At 46.6% G+C, this 20,118-nt stretch overlaps 2 protein-coding genes and 1 non-coding gene across 11 annotated transcripts; 2 read left to right on the top strand and 1 right to left on the bottom strand.

The window, feature by feature from the left end:
- Window positions 1-2,718: 2,718 nt before the first annotated feature.
- Window positions 2,719-7,941, bottom strand: LOC119122261 (histone-binding protein N1/N2-like). Of its 7 annotated transcripts, none has more exons than XR_005097823.1 (14): window positions 7,763-7,941; window positions 7,371-7,418; window positions 7,178-7,294; window positions 6,830-6,910; window positions 6,561-6,673; window positions 5,571-5,614; window positions 5,413-5,495; window positions 5,252-5,325; window positions 4,614-4,802; window positions 4,343-4,497; window positions 3,705-3,771; window positions 3,549-3,632; window positions 3,171-3,296; window positions 2,719-2,886 (listed from the first exon to the last, which is right to left on the bottom strand). XR_005097823.1 is itself a non-coding variant. In XM_037250581.1 (14 exons), exons 1-14 carry the CDS (start codon window positions 7,798-7,800, stop codon window positions 2,863-2,865), a joined length of 1,233 nt encoding a protein of 410 aa, XP_037106476.1. In that variant the 5' UTR covers window positions 7,801-7,940; the 3' UTR covers window positions 2,719-2,862. The 7 variants fall into 7 exon arrangements, 6 of the variants coding, with proteins under 6 accessions (XP_037106476.1, XP_037106475.1, XP_037106474.1 ...); XM_037250581.1 differs by having other exon boundaries at window positions 3,549-3,623; window positions 3,700-3,771; window positions 5,413-5,489; window positions 7,763-7,940; XM_037250580.1 differs by having other exon boundaries at window positions 3,549-3,623; window positions 3,700-3,771; window positions 5,413-5,492; window positions 7,763-7,940.
- Window positions 7,942-8,283: 342 nt separating this feature from the next.
- Window positions 8,284-8,356, top strand: trnam-cau. Its single transcript has one exon. It is a non-coding gene; the product is annotated as a tRNA-Met (tRNA).
- A 481-nt stretch (window positions 8,357-8,837) lies between these two features.
- Window positions 8,838-19,462, top strand: LOC119122255 (glypican-5-like). 3 transcript variants are annotated; one of them, XM_037250567.1, is made up of 13 exons: window positions 8,838-9,135; window positions 9,981-10,142; window positions 12,547-13,082; window positions 13,309-13,491; window positions 14,231-14,394; window positions 14,539-14,598; window positions 14,675-14,797; window positions 14,879-14,956; window positions 15,424-15,544; window positions 17,384-17,519; window positions 17,933-18,039; window positions 18,149-18,259; window positions 19,012-19,462. In XM_037250567.1, exons 1-12 carry the CDS (start codon window positions 8,964-8,966, stop codon window positions 18,245-18,247), a joined length of 1,941 nt encoding a protein of 646 aa, XP_037106462.1. In that variant the 5' UTR covers window positions 8,838-8,963; the 3' UTR covers window positions 18,248-18,259; window positions 19,012-19,462. The 3 variants fall into 3 exon arrangements, with proteins under 3 accessions (XP_037106462.1, XP_037106461.1, XP_037106463.1); XM_037250566.1 differs by having other exon boundaries at window positions 18,149-19,462; XM_037250568.1 differs by lacking the exon at window positions 14,879-14,956 and having other exon boundaries at window positions 18,149-19,462.
- The last annotated feature ends 656 nt before the right edge of the window (window positions 19,463-20,118 follow it).

The raw sequence follows: 20,118 nt of genomic DNA on the forward strand, positions 1-20,118 counted from the left end.
GAAATATCACCATCAAAGTGTGCTGATGTGACTACAGTGGCTACGTTCATACGGACGCATTTATTCGGATCAAATGGCAATCACAATGTTTTTCTTCGGTTTGACTTTCATTTCCGGCCTATTTGGTCAATCTGCGCATGTCCATGTGCATGCGCCTTGATAACCGTCATGTTTTGTTCTCTGCTCTTCCCAAGTCTTGTCGCAAAAGTCTCCAGTGGGTGCAAAACGCTGCAGCTAGACTGCTCTCCAGGACGCGAGAGTTTTTAACCCTATTGATTACCCTGACCGATACGAGGCAACTTGCACTTGAGATGTTATTTGACTAAGCCATAAAACAGTTCATGGCTTAGCGCCTTCCTATCCGATCGACCTAGCGGCGTCCCGAAACCTTCGCCGGTGAGCCCAAAGGCCAAAAGCAAGTCGGCAGGGTCAAGAGCATTCTCGATGAGGGCTCCAGAGCGTGGGAATGCCAGCATATCAGAGCCGCTACCTCAGTAGAAGACACCATTGGAAACACATTTTGATGCTATGGCCTTTAATTAACCTGCGCTAGCCCATTTAGCTGCGCTTTTTGCTGGGCACAGGGAGGGAGCGAGCCAGCGGCGAGCCAGCATCAAATGCTAAGAGCGGCTGGGCACCCTCCTAGCCGCATAGCGTCGGTCTCCTGTTTTTCCATTCATTTCGTCATAGAGCCAACAAGGCTGTGCACAAGTGGACGCACGCTACAATCCAACTGCATTTTGCACAAATCCGGGACATCTCAGTGTCCCGTTTTTTGGCCTTCTTCACGGGACAGGCGGTGAAAATCGGGGCCAATCCGGGACAGGTGGCAACTCTGACGGTGACTGAAAAGCTGACAAGTATCTGCTCAAGTCTCCAAGTCATGCAACACAACAAGTAGAAGAAATGCCTTTGCAGCACAAACCAACCAACACACCTGATCCCAAAGTGGCGTGTCCTCAGATGGTAAAGAAGAGGAGTCCCACTGGCAGAAGCAGTCAAGCAGAAAGTGCAAAAGTGACTCGTTAGGCTACGGGGAAAGCAGCTGCCGTCTTACCCGACCGACCGAGGTCACTGGCACTTCTCGGCTAGCCTGCTAGCACACGTCCTACACTATGTGCGCTTCAAACTAGATGCCATGCAAGGATTTACAGTGCAAGTAGCCAATGGCATCATCTCCATGCGCGCACACACACACACACCTATGTTTGATATATTTAGTCTGTCCCAGTGTATCACGCACACAATGGAAACACTCTTGACACATAACAGCCGCAAAACACAAGTGTTGCATATTTATGTTGAGCTCCCTGAAGCATTATGTAATTGGTCGTCCTCCTCCTTCCTCTTATGCAGATATTTGACAAGCCTTGACATCAAACCCCAACATATGGATCAATTCTTGCAACAATACTTGGATTTGGTCGAGCTGGCATCTTTTATGGTGGTTGGCCTATTAAATCGTGATAGTGTCAAAAGGATTTCAACACCCACACAGCAGAGAGCCTTTTCTTCACTCCCACGCATCCATAAAATGAAAAACAGTCAAAGGCTGTCCCAATAAGTCCACCAAATAGCATTGGTGTGAAGAGCTCAAGAAAAAAAGCCAAGGCAAGGCAATACATGGCAAGGCAAGGCAATACATGGCGAGGCGAGGCAGGGGGGCGAGGCAGGGGGCAAGGCAAGGCAAGGCAAGCAAGGCAAGGCAAGGCAAGGCAAGGCAAGGCAAGGCAAGGCAAGGCAAGGCAAGGCAAGGCAGGCAAGGCAAGGAAAGGCAAGAAAAGGAAAGGCAAGAAAGGAAAGGCAAAGGAAAGGAAAGGAAAGGAAAGGAAAGTCTCACCAACAAATGCACCTTCTTCGTCCAGCCCTTTTTCCTCAGCCGACTTTTCCCAGGGCTCCCGGCGCATTCATCGTTTCCCACAAGGAAAGGAGGGAAAAATACAGGAAAGATTTGAAATCACAAGCATCCTTCTGGCTCTGCTCTTTTCTTCCCGGCCATCCAATTTCTTCCCAGTCTCCGGAGGAAAGCCAGAGCAACAGTGATACACTGCTGCGCTGCAGGAGACTGAACGTCAATCACACGCGGGTAACCTTGGGAACCAGCGGGCCCGCCCCCAGCTTGCTTGCCCAATGGCGGAGCAAGGAGTCACAAGTCCAAATGGATCCACAGATGGATAGCCAAAGCTGCGATGGGATCATGTGCAGAGCCAAACAAATAGCGGCCAATTGCAGTACTTGTGAATTCTCGGCTTCTCCCTCTCGCCTCTGACTTCAGAGCCTTTATTTGATAGTTGCCTAGCAACAGATGGGCATGAGAACCGAGAGAGAGAGAGAGAGAGAGAGAGAGAGAGAGAGAGAGAGAGAGAGAGAGAGGAAGGAGTTCAAGTCCTTAACTCTCTCTCTCTCTCTCTCTCTCTGTGTGTGCTGAATATTTTAGTTCTCTGCAGCAGCTCGTGTTGAGCCCATCCTCAACACTTAATGTAATAGCAGTGCTGCTGCAAGTGACGGTATAAAAGGGACATGGAGTTGACATTGCGGTCGGTATAAATACTCCCCCAAAAAAACTACAAGTACACAAATCAACTCTATCTGACCACGATAACCTGGTCACCAAATGAGCTGCCGTTATGACTTTCATGTATTAGACATTGGCTTTTCAGACTGAATTCAACTGGACTGTGCTGTTCAAATAGAACTTGAACAAAACGAATACCAACATCTGTTTCAATTCATTTATTTGCAAATTGGTTTACTGCAAGTATACAAAACTGGACAGACAAAGCTATGAAAATGGATCTTATTTACAAGAAGAAGAGTTGGGCAAGCATGCTGGTCTTGAAAAAACAGGATCCAGGGGGCCGCTCACGCTGAAGACTGGACCGCGGGCTGTAAGGAAATGCAATCAATGAGCAAATTGCAGCTTCATGTGCTTGGACACCCGTACGCAAATTAGCCGTGCTTTTGCACAAAGCACGCAAACCGCCACGTTTGATCATGTCAACAAGTGTGAGTGTACTCCACATTGAGAAAAAACACCATTCGTGTTCTCTTCAGGGAGCAGGCATTTAGCTTTACCAATTGCCTTCAATCGTGCTTCATTCCAACAAGATTCGCAGCGCTGGCTGGCTCGCTAGCTATTGCCGAACAATCCATCCAAGACCGACACTCGCCTCCTGTGATTTTTGCTCCTCAACTCCATTGTTGGCACTAGAGTCTCCAGTGCCATTAAGTGTAGCTTCCTGTTTGGCCTGCTTAGCATCAGTGTCCTTGACTGGGCTCTTCTCCTCTGGTTTCCTCTGTGTTGACATATACAAAAAAAAAACTCAACTGTATTCCACCTTGATTTGGGGAAAGAAAACGTCAGCGCCATGACCACCTAATCCACGACACATGCCCCTCAAAACACGACAATGAGTTTGGACATTGCAGCAGCAGAACAGGACAAATTGACAAACCTTATTCAACGGACACAAGATCATGGAATGCATACAAGTATCAGGTTTTTGTTCCTTAAATGCAGCCATCAACTTGTCATGTCAAGCTCTCACCTTTTTCCTAACTAGGTGAGAAATGTCTGAGGCCACTGTAGAAGATGATGCTCCATCCGTCGATTTCATTGGGCTCTGCGATGGAGAATTTGGTTTTACCGTGAATTCGGATGGTCAGACTACCATTTGGCGGTGAACGCGGCACTCTTACCGGTGTGGGGCCAGCAAAGGCTGAAGAGCTGCCATTTTCACTCCGGGAGGCTGATGAGGTTGAAGCGCCGCCCTGCAGGTTAGTTACAGAGTTAGATGCTTGCTGGCGTAGGCAAAAACCAAGTCCAAAAAAATACTAAGGTTATATTCTCCCGTCCTGCCCAAAACACTTGAGGTTTGCACTTGCATAGATTTTAAATTGCTTGATAATCTGCAAAATATTGTACAATATCTGATGAGAATATTTAACAAGAACTTCAACTTCTGTCAACTCGATTGCAGTTATGGTTTCCGTTGGAAGCCCATCATGACTGACTATGTACACCAATCACTCAAACTAGAGTTTACTTTGAATGTGCAAAAAAAAAAAAAAAAAAAAGAAAAAAAAAAGACAATTTGCAACAATGGTATTTTGGCTAGAAACATGAAGTCAACATGATTTGCCTTTTCACGTTCCTGGGCTTTTAGTTTGACACCTGCCGTCTTTATTTCATTCTCTTTAATGAGCAGTTGTCGGGCTCGGAGTTGCATTGCGGTGGAACACAATTGTTGGCAAATTGCGTCATAATCTTACAAGCAATATGCATTAAAAAAGAAAATAGCACAAAACGTTGAGCATTGTGTTTATTTTACTGTGGACCTACAAGCGTCTGTTGGATGGCAGCACTGTCTGTTTTGTGGATTTCTTCAGCATCTTCGATTTTTTCTCTAATGTCTGGCAGAAGCTGCTTCAGTTCTTCCATCTCGGTGGTCGCCTCTTCGGTGCTCTCCGCCGCAGCAATCAAGTTCTGCAACATGGCTATACAAAGTCTACTATCAGCACTGCAGCACTGGTGCGTTGGACTCCTGGTCAAGTATTTGGCCTTGACGCGGCAAAGGATTTTTTGTGTCGTCAAAGAAAATGCGCAGTCTTACCCAAGCGGGTTTCAATCACTTTTACGGAGCTGTTGTAGTGTTGAACGGCCTGCCCATACTGGTCCATGTAGCAATGCATGGCGGCGACATGGTAATACGTCTCGGCCAGCAGACGACTGTGAGGAGGAAGGTGCTTGAGCTGCAGGGCCAAACATTCCTGGAAATCTTCCAGCGCCTGAGGATAGTTTCCTTTGGGACGGACGGGAGTCGACACAAACGAGGTCATCGTTTGAAAAGCCAAATACAACTTCTAGGTCACTCACGAATAGCAAATATTCCAAAGTCACACAGTTCCGGGTTGCAGCAGCAAAACGAACATCGACCCAATCTACGGTTTTAATGTTTTTGTTCCCACAACAGGAAGATACCAGTGGAGTAGTGTTATGCCGTTCAAATGTTTACAATTGCCACAAAGCCCATTTTCATTTCACTGGCGAAGCACGAGTGGGCAGTCAAGTAGCAGCCCGCCACCAATGACATCTGGCCCTCCACATTACGAGGGGAACAAAACAAAACGTGCCGTCTTGTTTCTGTATACAGTAATGACCTCAGTCAGTTCACTTTCAGTTGCAGCGGCTCCTCCAACATGCTCAGCACAAAAAGGCCCCAACTCAAAGCTCTAACAACATCAAGCATACCTGCTTCTGCGCCAACTTCTCCAAGTTTCAACAAGGTCTGGGCTGCCATGAGCTGCTGCTCTTTGTTTTCCTTTCTGAAGCAATTCAGACAAAAAAGGTAGGTGAAAGCGAGCAAGAGCAACGCAAATAGCGCACGGATGGATGGATGGATGGCACCTTGCCTCTTAAAGATGACCTTGGCCACCTCCAGCATTTCCCAAGCCAATTGCAGATTGTCAACGTCGTCATCCTCCTCCTCCTCCTCCTGACATAGTGCCATACAAAGAAAGGATTACAATTTCACTTGAACAAAAGGCGGCATTTCCAAAACTCAAAATACCTTGTCACCATTTTTGTCCACTTCCCCATCATCGTCGTCTTCATCTGGGAGAAAAGGAGTCATATTTACAAGCAGCCACAAAAGGTGCAAATGAACTCAAGGTAGAGTAGAAATATTTGAGCGTTCCCTTTAACACCAGCATGTGAACTGTTAAAAAATAACCACACCCAGGATGGTGCTGCCTCATCATGCAACTGCATCAAAAGCTCTACTGCCTGCCCTCTGCTTCTTTCTCAGGTTTGGAGTCGCTGCTTTCCTCAGCCTCAGCGTCTTCAGTCTTGGCCACAGCTTCATTTTCGGGAGACTCGGCCGTCCCCCCAGTGCCGTTTGCTACTCCGTTGACTTGAGCTTCCTCAGCCGCGCTCTTTGCTCCTCCATTCAATTGGAAGTGAAAGGGCTTTCCAGAGTGGGCTCCAGCTTGTTCTGTCGGCGACTCTGCGAGTCCATTTTGCAGCTTCACCTCTGTGCCGCTCTCCACGCGACAGCGTGCCGCCTCGGGCTCGGCCGCCATTGCATCATACACCTGCTTTCGAAGCTCATCGCGAGTGTTTTCTGCACCAGAGTGGCATGTAGGACATTAGGTTGGCTTCTTTTCCACCAAAGAAGATTTGCACTAACGCTCCTGTGGTTATGGAACGTGGGCCTTTTGGACCCGTGTAGCCCTTCAATTCGGACAAGATTACTAGTAAAGATTCCAATATTAAACTGAGTCTTTCTTGAACTGGATTTCATGCGAGGCTGACTGTCAGACAATGGAACGAGGGGAACTCTTAGTTAGTTTGGGATTTGTGGCTAAAACATATGTTTGTGGAAGAAGATATTAAAGGCTTTGAGTCCGGATGGCGCACTAAACAGTTTCAAACGCCCCCAACGTCCCTGAGGAGAAAGGTAGAATTTTGAAAAATTGTGCAAGCTCTCAATGTTTTTGGAATGACATTTCTATCTGCTACAGGGGGTGAGATGTCAATGATTTCGTAGGCTGATCCTTACCGTCAAGGTCATTGGCACTCTCAATATTTGAGTTACTGGGCTGCTCCTCATCATCATCATCAGATTCTTCTGGGACTCCTACCAGGGCATTTCCAAGGACTGTGCTCTCCAACCTAACAGACATAAATGCAGTCAATGTGATAGTAAAACAAAACTCTTGGCTTTCTTCATTTATCACGGACTAACAAAGACAAACAGTACTAGTGTGTAGAGCGTGACAGGAAGTGAGCAATTAAGATAACATGGTAACTACTTGCAACTTTGATTACCTGGCAAGCTCAAGTAGGGACTTCCCACACAGGAAGAAGGCCTCACCACATTCATCTGCTGTGTCTCCATACCTGGCAGCTCTCAAAGTCAAAGTCAAAGTCTGCTTTATTGTCAATTTCTTCACATGCCAAGACACAAAGAAATCGAAATGACGTTCCCACGGTGACAAGACATAGTACACAATATACATACAACACAAAAAATAAAAACAAGAAGGCACAAACAATGAATAAATAATAAACAAATAAGAGGAGCAAAAATGGAGCAAGTGTGCATACAGCAGACAGTCAGAATACAAGGTAACAGTGAGTAGATTGCAGCTTTCCGTTTCCCAAACGTGGACTTACAACATGCCGCATGCATCCTGAAAGACACGGACTGCAGCGACAATGTCACCCATCACGAGATGTCTGTTGCCTTTGCCGATGAGCTTCTTTGCCTCCTCCATGACGTCACCAGAACAGCTGCACAAACATACACGTTGCTGTCCGTGTTCCACAAGGCCCAGCGAGAAGGACGCGCGCGTGCGCACACACTCACCGGTCTGTTGCAGGTGCTGACGACGAGCACGGCTTCTCATCCACGCCACTGTCAAACACATTTAACGCACGTTCAGTCACTTGGCAAGATCAATGACGTGGAGGCCATTCACGTCCCCCCTTCGAGTCATGGCATGGCATGGCCCCCCTTCGAGTCATGGCATGGCATGGCATGGCATGGCATGGCATGGCACGGCACGGCACGGTAGCCGAGCTAGACTGTTAGCTACATGTCAAGTGTTAGCATTTGAAGCGCTGCCGCCGGGAACAAAGCAGTTACGTCAGATATTCCACGCGCGCACAAGAAGAAGAATGGCAGCCATCCGCGAGGCTATCAGCGTTAGCAATGATCAAGCTCGCGCATTCAAATGCAAAATGACAAACAAGCGTTACCTCCCAGAGCTCGACGCGCCAGACATTTCCTCGGACATCTTTCGGAGGCTTGCTGGAACTACAGCAACACAACCGTGCCGCGTATGCAATGCACACAGTCTTTGTTGGCGCGCTTAAATAGAGGAAAAACACTCTTGCTATTTCCGCTCAACTCTGAACGCGGGAGATTGTCTTTAAAGGGACCGTCACACATCCCGTGATGCATTCAGGGGGTATGGGAACAGACAAATTTGTATCCCTCGCTTCGACCCCAGCTGTTTTATGTTTTCAATAAACTTGCCTACGCAGCACTTTGAGGATCAAGTCCTATATGAAAAAAAGTGCCTATCGATCATAACTGTTTGCGCGAGCCCTTTTTATGAACACATTCACTGGTGCATAATGCATTTTTGTTCAGCTAGTTTGGGTTTAGGATACGGGATTCATGCCATCATGTAGCAATAAATGTGCTTGGTACAGCTCATGCGTTGTTTTTGGCTTTTCATCATAAAAGTGAGCAACCGACCAAGCAGCCTTCACATGCCTCGATAGCGCAGTAGGCAGCGCGTCAGTCTCATAATCTGAAGGTCGTGAGTTCGATCCTCACTCGGGGCAAGGAATTTTTGATCTTCCCTATTGTATTTACGGAGATGACTTTCATTTGCCTCATTTGTAAACGCAGCAATTGCGCCAATGTTAACTTACGCTTTCCTTCTTTACGAATCCAATAAGTAACTCATCTAAATAAATCAAAGAATACACTCTAGTACAGAGTGTAATAGTGTGATGTCACAGAGGAATCAGTAGGTGGTACCCATGCTCAATTTTGTTCCAACTTTTTTTTATTCAGAAAACAGCTACCATAGTAAAACGGAGTAGAATATGTGGATCAAGATCAACCGGGAAATAACTTTTAACTCACCCTTCAGTCGTTTTCTCATACGGGTTGTGTTTTCAGTCGGGTTCTCATCAATTGATGCAGTTGAAAACATTTCAATGCGCAGGACAATTAGGAAACGGAGAGAGCGAGAGAGAGAGCGAGAGCGAGAGCGAGAGAGAGAGAGAGATGGTGGGTTGGGGTGGGGTGCGCCTGAGCCTTAGAGTGGGCTCCAGGCAGTCTCGGGCTTCACCTCGACTCACTCTATCATACAGTGGCCAGTGGAATGCTTCGGTAGTCATCCGGTGGCCACCTTTCGTTAGCTTGACTCTCTGAGATGTTGCAATGTCCCGTGCTGTCTTACAAAACGTGGATTTGTGCTGGGTGATTTTTTTCTACTTAGCTTCAACACCTGGCTGTAGATCAGCCGATGCCGACAGCTGTCATGAGGTGAAGACAGCATACATGATGCGCCAAATAGGCCCGGTGGAACTGGTGCCAGACAGTCCCCAAACAGGTCAGTAAATCACCTTCATGATGGGACATCAGAGCTTGACCATTGGATGGACATGCACAAATCTGCAAATTAAATGCACTCCTCTCTCTCTCTCTCTCTCTCTCTCTCTCTCTCTCTCTCTCTTTCCAAATCTCTATCTGTTGATTATCTTTTGCAGAATGCATGCAAAGTTATGAATATTTTCCAATTGATTTCCAAAAACGAATCATTTGGTGACAAATTACGTATCATGAAACAAACTGTGAGTTTAGACTCTTTGGTAACCCAATGGCAAATTCCTAATTGAGGGCATCATCCTTTTGGTGGGCCAGAATTTCTCTTGAAAATGACGCACGTTGCTTTGGCATAGGACTTGAAGTGAATACGTATATTGTCCAAATCGAAAGTCCAGGCGCTGTTGTTTCCACATACTATATGGAGTTGTTGATCAAGATAGCATCCAATTTTCTTTTTTTCTTACTGTATCAGCGGCATCCCTGGTTGAAAAAGCGACTGACTTCAATGTACGTACGTCGTTTGCTTTCATTCATAAATAGTGTGGGGAAGTGGCTCGGAATCATTGTGGAAATCGATTCACAAATCATATGGAAAGACCGAAACGGTGTGGGTGGATTTTCGTGCGTGTGTGTGCATGGTGCATACCTTGGTGTACAGTCCATTCCTGTCCTGTCATCCCTCTCCCCCTTGATCTTCGTCAGCTGCTTGCCACTTTGGAAAACATCTCACACACTGCGCATGTACACGCAATTCTGCTTGCCGATTTGTTTTTTTCTCTTGCTGATGTTAGGCGCTTGTGGTGAGCACCCACCCAAAACGAATGCTAAATGTGTTTGTCGTCCACTCAGATGATTCCCTCAGAGTGTGTGTCCACTCTGGTCTCGGGTGCTGTACCAGTAAGATGGAAGACGGTTACATGGCCGCCGTTCGCAGCGAGACTCAGCAGAAGATTCGATCCTTCAGCTTTGAGCTCAAGTACCTGATTGCCGGACACAGCAAAGCCTACCAAGGTGAGGTAGACCAGGCGAACGGAAGGCCGATGATGAAATTTGACCATCCGGCCTCAGAACCGGGGGGGCGGATAGATGCGCTAACCGACCGTGAGACCGCATCCGTAAAACGTCAAGAGATGACATCCGTTGAATAAACACAAGCACGTTGAATTGACAAGCCCAATCGCTGTGTGACAGAAGAACAATTGCGTCAAGTACTTCCAGGACCCGAGCGAGCCCTATGTCATGCTGACTTTGTGCGTCCGTCATGAAATACGTAGCTCGTTTGTGTCTCTTTGATGGTGTGAGGCCAGTTTAGTTAGTGGGGCGCCACAGTGGCTAGCCAAACAAACAACTGATGTCCCTTGAGAGAGAAGGGAAGTGGAAAACTTACTGCTTACTATCTTTCTCTTGGCTTTCTGTGTCAATCTGCGTGCCATAATTAGCTTTTGTTCGTGACCGACGAGAGTGCAAGGGCTGAAGAATGTTTACATTCAACGCGTATCCCCACCAAAGCGTTGTTGTCACGGGCAACAGCCGCCCGCTCTCAATAGGAGGGAGAATACTCTGCTTGTCCACTTTTCTCTCACCAGTACTTGTGTGCGTGCGAGCGTGCGTGCGTGCGTGCGTGGGATACGCATGGGCTGCACACATTATTAGATGGTTTGCGTTGATGAGACCCAGACAGACAGAGCAAACAAGTTCTAGTCTTTGTCCTCCCTTTTTCTCAGCTCCGTGGATAATGAGGCAGACATTATCAATCGAGCTAAATTCGCCATTCGTGAGGAAAAGTGTCTGCTAAATATTCCAAGCTAAATATAATATGCAATGGTGGCGTTCAACTCATCTTTCCCGTCTGATGAGGTGGAGCCTAATGAAAGAAGAATTTGGGGTCTAATTGATTGGACACACACACGCTCACATTAGCTGTCTCTCAAGCAATCCGAAGGCTCTCATTATAGCCCACTAAGTAAGTGAAACATGCCCAGAGCGCTTGTAGTCATCAGGCTCTGTTTCCAGCCGCTCCCAATCCCGCCTGCACTCGGTCTGCACGTGGAAGACCCCGTTGCCCTATCACCCACATCACCCAGACCGGAGAGAAGGACACGTGGCGAGAGAGCCCAGGAGTTTTGGCCTTGTCACTCGATGCTGTTTGTGTTTGAGTAAGCATTGCCAAGGCATGGGCATGCATGCAAACATATCAAGAGCAGACGTTCACAGCCAGTACGCTACTGAAAGCGTATTGAATTGATCCTTATTATTATTTTTTTCGATAACCCTTTCTGCTCAGATGATAAAAAAAGAAAGTGCACACAGAGGTATAATACGCTGTAATTGAAATGCGATGATTTGTGTTGCATGACAGAGCAAGCACGATTATGTTGACAGCTCGCTCGCCAGGTGCTTGCAGCTGTACAAAGTTGTTTGAACACACCCAAATGTGTAAGTGACCCATGAGGTGCTGAAAGTCACACATAATTAGGTGTCTCTCTCTCTCTCTCTCTCTCTTCCTTTCCTCTCCCAGTTGGCTGTGTGTGTGTGTGTGTGTGTGTGTGTGTGTTGGGATGCCATTAGATTGACATCAGCGTGTTTAAATGGCAAGTTTCAAACATAGGCACACGCTGTTGTCATACAGTCACTGCAGATGGGGGGGGGCAGTGCAGTGAACAGGTCAGGCTCATTATCATGTGTTGGCTGATGACAATTTGATAACTTAAGCTATTTTGGATTACTCTATTTGGATGGCTAATCAGACATGCAAGAAGGAAAGAAATCAGGGCCTAGGTGATTGGGGTGGGAGTGGAGTGGAAGCTTTTCACCACTCGGACACTTACATATTTGGAGATTTAGACTGTCGAAAACACCATCTTCCCAATTTGGGCCCATTTTGGTCAACAAGTAAGATTTGGAGTAGACGCCCGGATAGGGAAACTGTAAGTACAATTGGCTGACTGAGGTGCCTCGTAGTGCCCGGACAAAGGTTAGGCGCTACAGGTTAGGGCCCGTGCATTGCTGTAGCACTTTGGCAGCTCCTGTTCAAAAGGCAGCATGAGAAGGGAATGGAGAGAAGAATGACAAGACAGCATCTGAGGCACACTTGCTACTGGAGAGGCTTGCTGAGCAGGCTAAATTGGTATCGGGGCTATCATGTGTTGTTGCTGTCGGTCGAAATATGCAACCTTGAAGAAATCTTCTGGGGCGCACACGTCATCCAACATCGGGCTACGTAAACACTCGGCAAAAAGAATGTGACGGCGGCGGCGGCAGTATCAAAGGTTGAGATGCTGTGCGGTTGTCTTTGAGAGAAAATGGACATTTCCATCCGTCAGTCTATGGACATGGAAACAGCGTATTCGTACATGAAATTTGTACATGATTTGACAAATGCCTTTGCTAATAATCTGTTTTGTGGTTTCTCCAGACACCTTTGATTCCCTGGTCTCCTTTACATCGAATTTGACCAGCAACTTGTTTGACAGCGCCTACTCCAGCCTGGCATCAGAGTGTCGGCCGCACGTGCTTCAGCTTTTCAATGACATTCGTGGCCATCTCTCGGGGGAGCCCGAGCCCTCGTTGGAACTAGCGGTGGGGACCTTCTTCAACGAGCTCTTCCCACTGGTCTACGGGCGACTTCTCAACCCTGGAATGGGCCAGCCGTCGCCTCCCTCTTTTTCCGCTCAGGAAGAGTGCCTGCGGATGACGCGGCAGGATGTCAGTCCCTTTGGGCCCCACCCTCCCTTTCTGCTCGCCAGTCTTTCTCGTGCGCTCCGAGCGGGCCGAACTCTGAGTCGATTGCTCCGATCGGCCGGGGACGTGGTGGATGCCACGGAAAAGGCCACGTTATCCCGAGAGTGTGGCCGGGGCTTAGTGAGGATGCGGTATTGCTCCCATTGCAGAGGTCTGACATTGATCAGGCCCTGTAGCGGACTCTGTGTTAATGTTATGAGAGGATGTCTGGTAAGTTGACCCCTTTCCGTCTGTCCGGATACACTCTTCCCGACGCAACCCTTTCCCCGTCCACCGACCGGTACGCTCGGCTCCGATTCGATTCGACGACACGTCCGAGACTTTGGCTTTCGGGGTTAACGCGATTCCCAAATTCTGGACCCCAAAGTGAAACGGCGCTTCAGCCGTCTGTCCTCTCCAACGGTGGCTCGGTCGTCAACCTTCGTCTTTATTTCAGGTGGGGATATCTGAACTTGCTGCACCCTGGAGAAGTTTGGTCCTGTTGCTCCAAAGATTAGCTGCGACGTTAGCGACCAGCAGCAACCACAACAGCATGGAGCTGGCGCTGTTGGCCGTCCGGAATCATGTCGACGATGCCATCCTGCACGCCCAGTTGCATGGGCCACGCATCACTGCCATTGTAAGTGGATTTGACGTGCCTTCGTTAACATTTGTCCCAGGTTCAAATCAAACCGAATGAGCTCAATCCTGGCAACGCAGCCATATTTCGTTCGGTCATTAGCATTTGGACTGTGGTCTTCTTTCAGCTTGTCGCTTGGACCTCCTCCTCCCTTCCAGCCCCGCACCTCGATGGGCTAAAAACAGATTCCCTCTTTAGAGAATCTGCTCTTTCCTTCAGTCTTTGTGCGTGTGAATTCAAATCCGGCATCGGACAAAGGCCGCGGTTGGCAGGACGACCCGTACCCAGAATGCCGCTGGCTTCTGAGTGATGAGAACGTTTCTGTGGCTAATCTCTGGACAAACACATGACACACAAACAGCGCCCAGCCCGCACACAATGTTGCAGGAAGCAATAGAGAATGCGGCCAACATTCGCCACGACGCTGTGGATTTAGCCGAGTCCATTCCTGGGCGCTAAACAAACACGCACGCGCAAAGGTGCTACGAAAGCATTAAATGCCGCCTTTGCCAACATCCAACCGGTTTGACACTTGACTCTTGTCGGCTGTGTAAAACTTAGGAATTGAAGCGCGAATCGTTTTTGCCAACAACAAATCATTTGAAACCGATTTTTTTCTGTTCTTTTTTCTCATGGGTCTTTTCGATCAGCCGAAGAAAAGACACAGGTCAGGCGTCGGCACGCGAGGTAGATATTTAAAAGGGATCCTTCTTTTTTCCATCCTCGTTGCTCTCCTCAGGTCGAGAAGGTGTGCGGGTCACACGCAGCTGGTCCCGTGATGATAAGCGGACATCCCAACACCTCCCATGTCTCCAAAGCTACTGGGCGGATGATGCAAAGAGCCTCAAAGAGGACGCCCCTGACCTCTTTGGGCTTTCCAAGTCTTCAGCTCCAGACTCAGAGGTGAGGTGCATACATTGCTCAAAGTCTTCTTATGATCTCAGAAGAGTATTCTTTGGAACTAGTAAATACGTATCATTGCAAGGTTGAAATTCACTGGAATGGAAATCACACAAGTAGCACACGTACGTGATTCTCTCTCTGTAGGTCGTTCCCTCTCAAAGGATCGAGAGGTGACAAGAGCCGCAGTCTGAAGAAATTGTCAAGGTAGGTGGTGCATTCGTTCCCATTCGCTGCCATTGGAAGTGCAGCACCTTCAAACAAAACCCCAAATTGCTTTCAGGGAGTTTGAGGGCTCTATTCAGCGCTACCAGTTGTTTTTCTCCGAGCTCCCTGCGATGCTTTGTGAAAGTGAGACGGAGGTCGAGCAGCACACGTGTTGGAGCGGCCGAGACGTTGTGGAGAGGTAAACGTACGTGCTGCCGCAGTCAACCGAGAACCGTGCGTTGACTCTGATTGGAGTGTAATAGCGAATGTATTCCACTAGAGAGAAGCCTCATCATGATTTTGACCACCAGGCCAGTCTGGCTGTTGACATTCCACATATTGTCGTTCCCCCTCAGGTGTATCTCCACCATGCAACACTCCCTTGGAACAGATCTCGATCTCTATTGTAATCATTTTCGCTCGACTTGTGCTTGCTTGTGCACTTGATTTATTTCCAACACTATTCATTGTCAACATTTCAGCGGATGAGGCGCTTTTCTACTTCTATCTATCTATCTATCTATCTATCTATCTATCTATCTATCTATCTATCTATCTATCTATCTATCTATCTATCTATCTATCTATCTATCTATCTATCTATCTATCTATCTATCTATCTATCTATCTATCTATCTACTATCTATCTATCTATCTATCTATCTATCTATCTATCTATCTATCTATCTATCTATCTATCTATCTATCTATCTATCTATCTATCTATCTATCTACCTATCTCTATCCATCTATCCATCCATCCATTTTACGAAGAAGCCATGAGCTCTTATTAATCCAAGTAACCTAATCTACCTAATGCTGTAGTTATGCAGGTCGCGTGGTTGCCAGCACTTTGAAAGCACAGAGGGACAACCCGGAAATTAGCGTCCGCAATACTGATCCTGTCCTACGGGCGGCAAAACACCGACTGGAGCGGTTGACACAGGTACACACAAGACCCCTGTTGCAACATACAAGCTGGATATACTATGTATTACTATATGTGTACGCTTGGGGTTAGGGTTATGCCATGGCATCGCACGACAAATGCTTTATGGCACGCACCAAAGTCCCGTCAAGTTTTGAAGGGCAAATTTGTGTCATGTGTCTTGACCCTCATTTGTGTTAGCGGAGTGCTGCTTCTTAATGCAATGCATTGAAACGTCACCATCACGTTCAGTAATACATTCATTGGGCAATTCCAGCTGATTGATGCGGCGGCAGGCACTCTCAAAGCTTTTGACGGCTTGGTAATACGATGACAGGATTTGCAGTCATTGCTCATCAATCATCCACGGCCCGTGTTCGAGACTCGCCAGCGACACCGCTCGACAAACGAGCGTGCGTACCTTGACTTTTGACTTGAATTCTCTTTGTGACCGAGTTTGCAACACAAACCAATCCTATCTTTAATGACCTTTCCCCTTTTGGAATGCCCTGGGAAAAAAAAAGAGATGTTTTTGATAGGAATTATCATTTACAAAAGCGGATGTGCACTTTCACTTTCAAGGCGACCCAATAAATTCTGCTCCGTTATTAGTGGAGTTAAATATTGATGGGAATTGATGTGTGCGTCTGATCACCGTTGAAGGGCTTTCCGTGCATCTTTGAGGGTGGCTGGCTGGACATTAATCATGCTGCATTTACACGCATAAAATGCAGAGTCAGCCACCAGTCATTATTTATTTATGGATGGACCATTCACGTTATGTGTGATTAAAATGTTGCATGGTACAGTATTATTCTCCAAAGATATTACAACAACAACGTGAGGATAACTTCTGACATATTACCTTCCAAGCAAAAATTCTCAGCAGTATAAGATGATAAAGCATACAGCTATTTTTACATCTTCCATATAATAGACATTTTCAGTTTAGTTTTGAGACATTTCCAAGCTATCGTACAGCCAATTGTCCGTGAGCTTTGAGTGAAGCGACATCAAAGTCACCTTCAATGGAAGATGGCTCACTCAGGTCCTCACAGCCATTCCTTCAAAGCCGCAGTCATTATTATTCATGACTGTCAATGGAGGAGCTAAATATGACAAAGAGGCACGGGTGAAATATGAATTGTCTATCGGCCGACCCACGTACGTGATTGTGGCTCGTCTTTGCCTGGCCTCTCTCATCTTCCTCTCTTCATGAGACCTTTGGAGCAGCGGGCCCCGTTTGGGGCCGGCCTAATGGGATTCCGTTAGTTTAGTCACTCGCAATTGCAATTTGTGTGTACAAGCGCAATCAACCTTGTGAGAAGCAGGAAAGGTCAGTGGCCTGGCTGCTCTGCGGCCATCTTATTTCTGAAATGACGGAGCGTGACAACGCGGCCGGTGAAGGTTTCATTAGAAGTGCGCTCACATGAAATTTGTTCTGGGTGCAAAGGTCACATGCAGGGAATGCAGGAGTTGGTGGGTTGGTGGGTTGGTGGGTTGGTGGGTTGGTGGGTTGGTGGGTTGGTTGGTTGGTTGGTTGGTTGGTTGGTTGGTTGGTTGGTTGGTTGGTTGGTTGGTTGGTTGGTTGGTTGGTTGGTTGGTTGGTTGGTTCATCCACACTTATAGTGGTGACTGAAGCACAATGAGAAAGATTTGTGTCTTATGATGTGCAAGCAAAATGATTCGATCAGCAGATAGTACATATCCAATCCGTCACTCTTGAAAACATTCACAGTCAATCAATGTGGATGAATATACGTGTACTCCATCAAATAGGTACTACATAAATGTTGAGCTCTCACTCGAGGACTGTTGTGACTTGTGAAATATGCACTCGTGTTAATGCGTGTTTAGGAACTTTTAGCGGAGCTCGGCCGGGCGCACCAAACCGCAAGAAAAGGTGAGGAAGAGGACGGAGGGAGTGCACAAACAGAAAAGGAAAGGGCCAGTGGAGATGATTGTGATGATGAAGATGGCTGTGAAGCATCCGGTGAGGTTTCATTCTTTTCCCCCCCATCTGTATTTTCCACATTGATTGGACATTCGTACTTTGCCAAATGTATTTGGATCCGATTTGAAGCATGAAGCACATCAGCCTTTTCTCTGGCCTCTCTCTCCAGCTCAAACGTGCCCACCTTACTTGTGATGTATCAGATGCATATTTGTCATCATGATAACATGTCACAATGGTGTGAGAGGAGAGTCCTTTCCTCTGTTCAGCTTTCATTTGCTCATTTCTCATTTTCCTCATCTCGGTCATTCACCATGATTGATTTTTTTCTACTCCGACCAGCATGATCCTGTCTCTCTCTCTCTCTCTCTCTCTCTCTCTCTCTCTCTCCATCCATAATATTGCAAAGAATATTGACTCAATCCCAGCAATATCCACGCTTGTATGTTTAGGTATGGACCCGTATGATTTCCCCAGTGGCCGCAGTCCGGTGAGGGAGGACAGGGCTGGTCTTCCCCCTCCCCAGCACATTCCTCCTCATCTGGACTCTCCCCCACTGGTAGGTGATGGCATCGTCGCAACGGAATGGCTTTGAAAATGGAAGTGACTGATGGCAACCTTCTTCCCCTTGTATTGGCCTCTTCCCTCTTGCCTTCTTCACATATCAGGTGGCCGTTAGAGGATCGGCCAGCGCGCCGACTGTGGAACGACTGCATTTGAGCTTGGCCGCCGTCCCGTTGCTGCTGTCGCAATTGCAGAGCCGTTAAGCTGCAAAATGAGTGAGTCTGGGCGTGCGTGCGTGCGTGCGACTTTAAAACGACGAGCCTGCGTTTAAAAGCTGTCGCTCATCTTCACAACAATGATAATTGTCATCATGGTGGAAGATGAACTATTGATGGAGCATTTGCTATGACTTGCACTGACCTCTCTGCTCACTTGTAGTATTTAACTCTTCGAGAACAGATGGCAAAGCACTACTTTTTTCAAGAGGTGTAAATACAAATCTATATATTATATATTTATATAAAGACTTTATGATTTGTTTTTGTATAAATAGTAGGTCCCCTGTAGGTATTAATTGCACTTTTTTTAAACACACTGATAAGATCCAGGACCGCTATAGTTTGTCGTTATAGAAATGTGATTCATTCATGCAACCCAGAAATGGAAAAAAAACACCATGATTTCAAAAGAGGTAGAAGAGACATTCATAGTGCCTTATGACCAATCATTTGAAGTAATGATCCTGTTCATGAAATGCAAACGCTGAATGATTGAAAGCAGAGGCCTTTTAGTCAATCCTACCCAACAAATGGCATTAGTGGTCAAAACAAACCTTTTACTTTTGTCGCCATTCAATATCAATACAAGGCACATATTGTTCTTCTGTTTTCTCCTGGCCCTCTTCACTCAAAAGAAGCATAGAAGGAAGGAACTCAATCTAGGGAGCTATTCCTTTGAAGACAAGCATTTCTTTGACAGCACTCATCTTTTCTTGATTTCAACGGCTGCCCTCTTCTTTCCAAATAAGAGGGACGACAGGCTTCTCGACAAATTTGATCGACTCCATCAGCCTGTCCCAATTTTCCAAACATGATGGAAGTGGCGCCACACAATCTTCATCTGGTAATATAGAGCCAACGCTAGCTCTCCCCGAAGCGTGCAAAGCAGCAAGGTAGACAAGTTGAATACTGATGAATATATTCCAAAGGCTGCCAGTTAAGCAGCTGAAGGACATTTTGCACATCTGTCAGCGGGGGGGGGGGGGGGGGCCTGACTTCTTCAAGGTATCATTAACATCCATCCTGCCAGATACTAATAGCAATGGAAATGTTTGACTGCGGCTGCTGCTGCTGCTTCTCGTGGTGCCTGAAAAGCAACCTGCCATTATTATTGAAGAAATGTATTTCTGACTACATTTGAACATGTTTGCCTGAATTCTGTTGGATCTTTTGACTTCATCAATAAAATGTTGAATCTGAGCTCATTTGTTTATTCGTCATTGTGTGGAAGACGTGGGGCTGCCTGAAGAAAATACAAATGACTTCTCTGAACGGATTCAATATATATATATATATATATATATATATATATATATATATAAATGACAATGTACATTTTTGTCTCACCTTTGCAATAAGTGAGTGCTTTAATAAGATGAGCTTTTTTCTTCTTGTGTTGGCCTGGAAGCCAGCCAATAATTCACTCTCATGCCATCATGTCAATGTTTATTGGTAGTAGCCAAGAGATTTTATCTTGAGTGGCAGGTAAGGTATTAAATGAGACATAGCTTCATCATTTATAAGATTGATGGTTTCCTGGCGTGCGTGCGTGTTTTAGAACAGCCATTGATGATTATTTTCGCTGCCTCTGCACTGCAGTGATACACTATCCCGATCTAAATGTCACTCATGTGATTTACGGTCTGCCACCCAAAATGAGCTTGTGAAAAACATATTTGGACTCCCAAAGTTGAATGCAGGTTCCAACAGGCTTCCTTCCCAGCGTTGATTCTTCCTTGACATCTTCATGCTTTGGTGCTTGGCTGGCATGCACTTGGAAACAAAGAGCCCATTATATCAGCGTGATAATGATGTGTGAGAACAACAACAATTGAGAATAGATTTGAAGTCTTTAC

Source organism: Syngnathus acus, chromosome 4 (assembly GCF_901709675.1).
Source record: "Syngnathus acus chromosome 4, fSynAcu1.2, whole genome shotgun sequence".
Lineage (NCBI taxonomy): Eukaryota > Metazoa > Chordata > Actinopteri > Syngnathiformes > Syngnathidae > Syngnathus > Syngnathus acus.

Bases quoted from the DNA above. Each gene is read 5' to 3' on its own strand.
- LOC119122261 (XM_037250579.1), bottom strand. From the start codon at position 7,800: ATGTCCGAGGAAATGTCTGGCGCGTCGAGCTCTGGGAG. The intron at 5,615-6,560 runs GTAAGGATCAGC...CTTTTCTCCCAG, and splicing joins GAGTGCCAATGACCTTGACG to ATGAAGACGACGATGATGGG. The intron at 5,326-5,412 runs GCAAGGTGCCAT...GAATTGCTTCAG, and splicing joins GCCAAGGTCATCTTTAAGAG to AAAGGAAAACAAAGAGCAGC.
- LOC119122255 (XM_037250566.1), top strand. From the start codon at position 8,964: ATGTCCCGTGCTGTCTTACAAAACGTGGATTTGTGCTGGGTGATTTTT. The intron at 13,492-14,230 runs GTAAGTGGATTT...TGCTCTCCTCAG, and splicing joins GGCCACGCATCACTGCCATT to GTCGAGAAGGTGTGCGGGTC. The intron at 18,040-18,148 runs GTAGGTGATGGC...TTCACATATCAG, and splicing joins ATCTGGACTCTCCCCCACTG to GTGGCCGTTAGAGGATCGGC.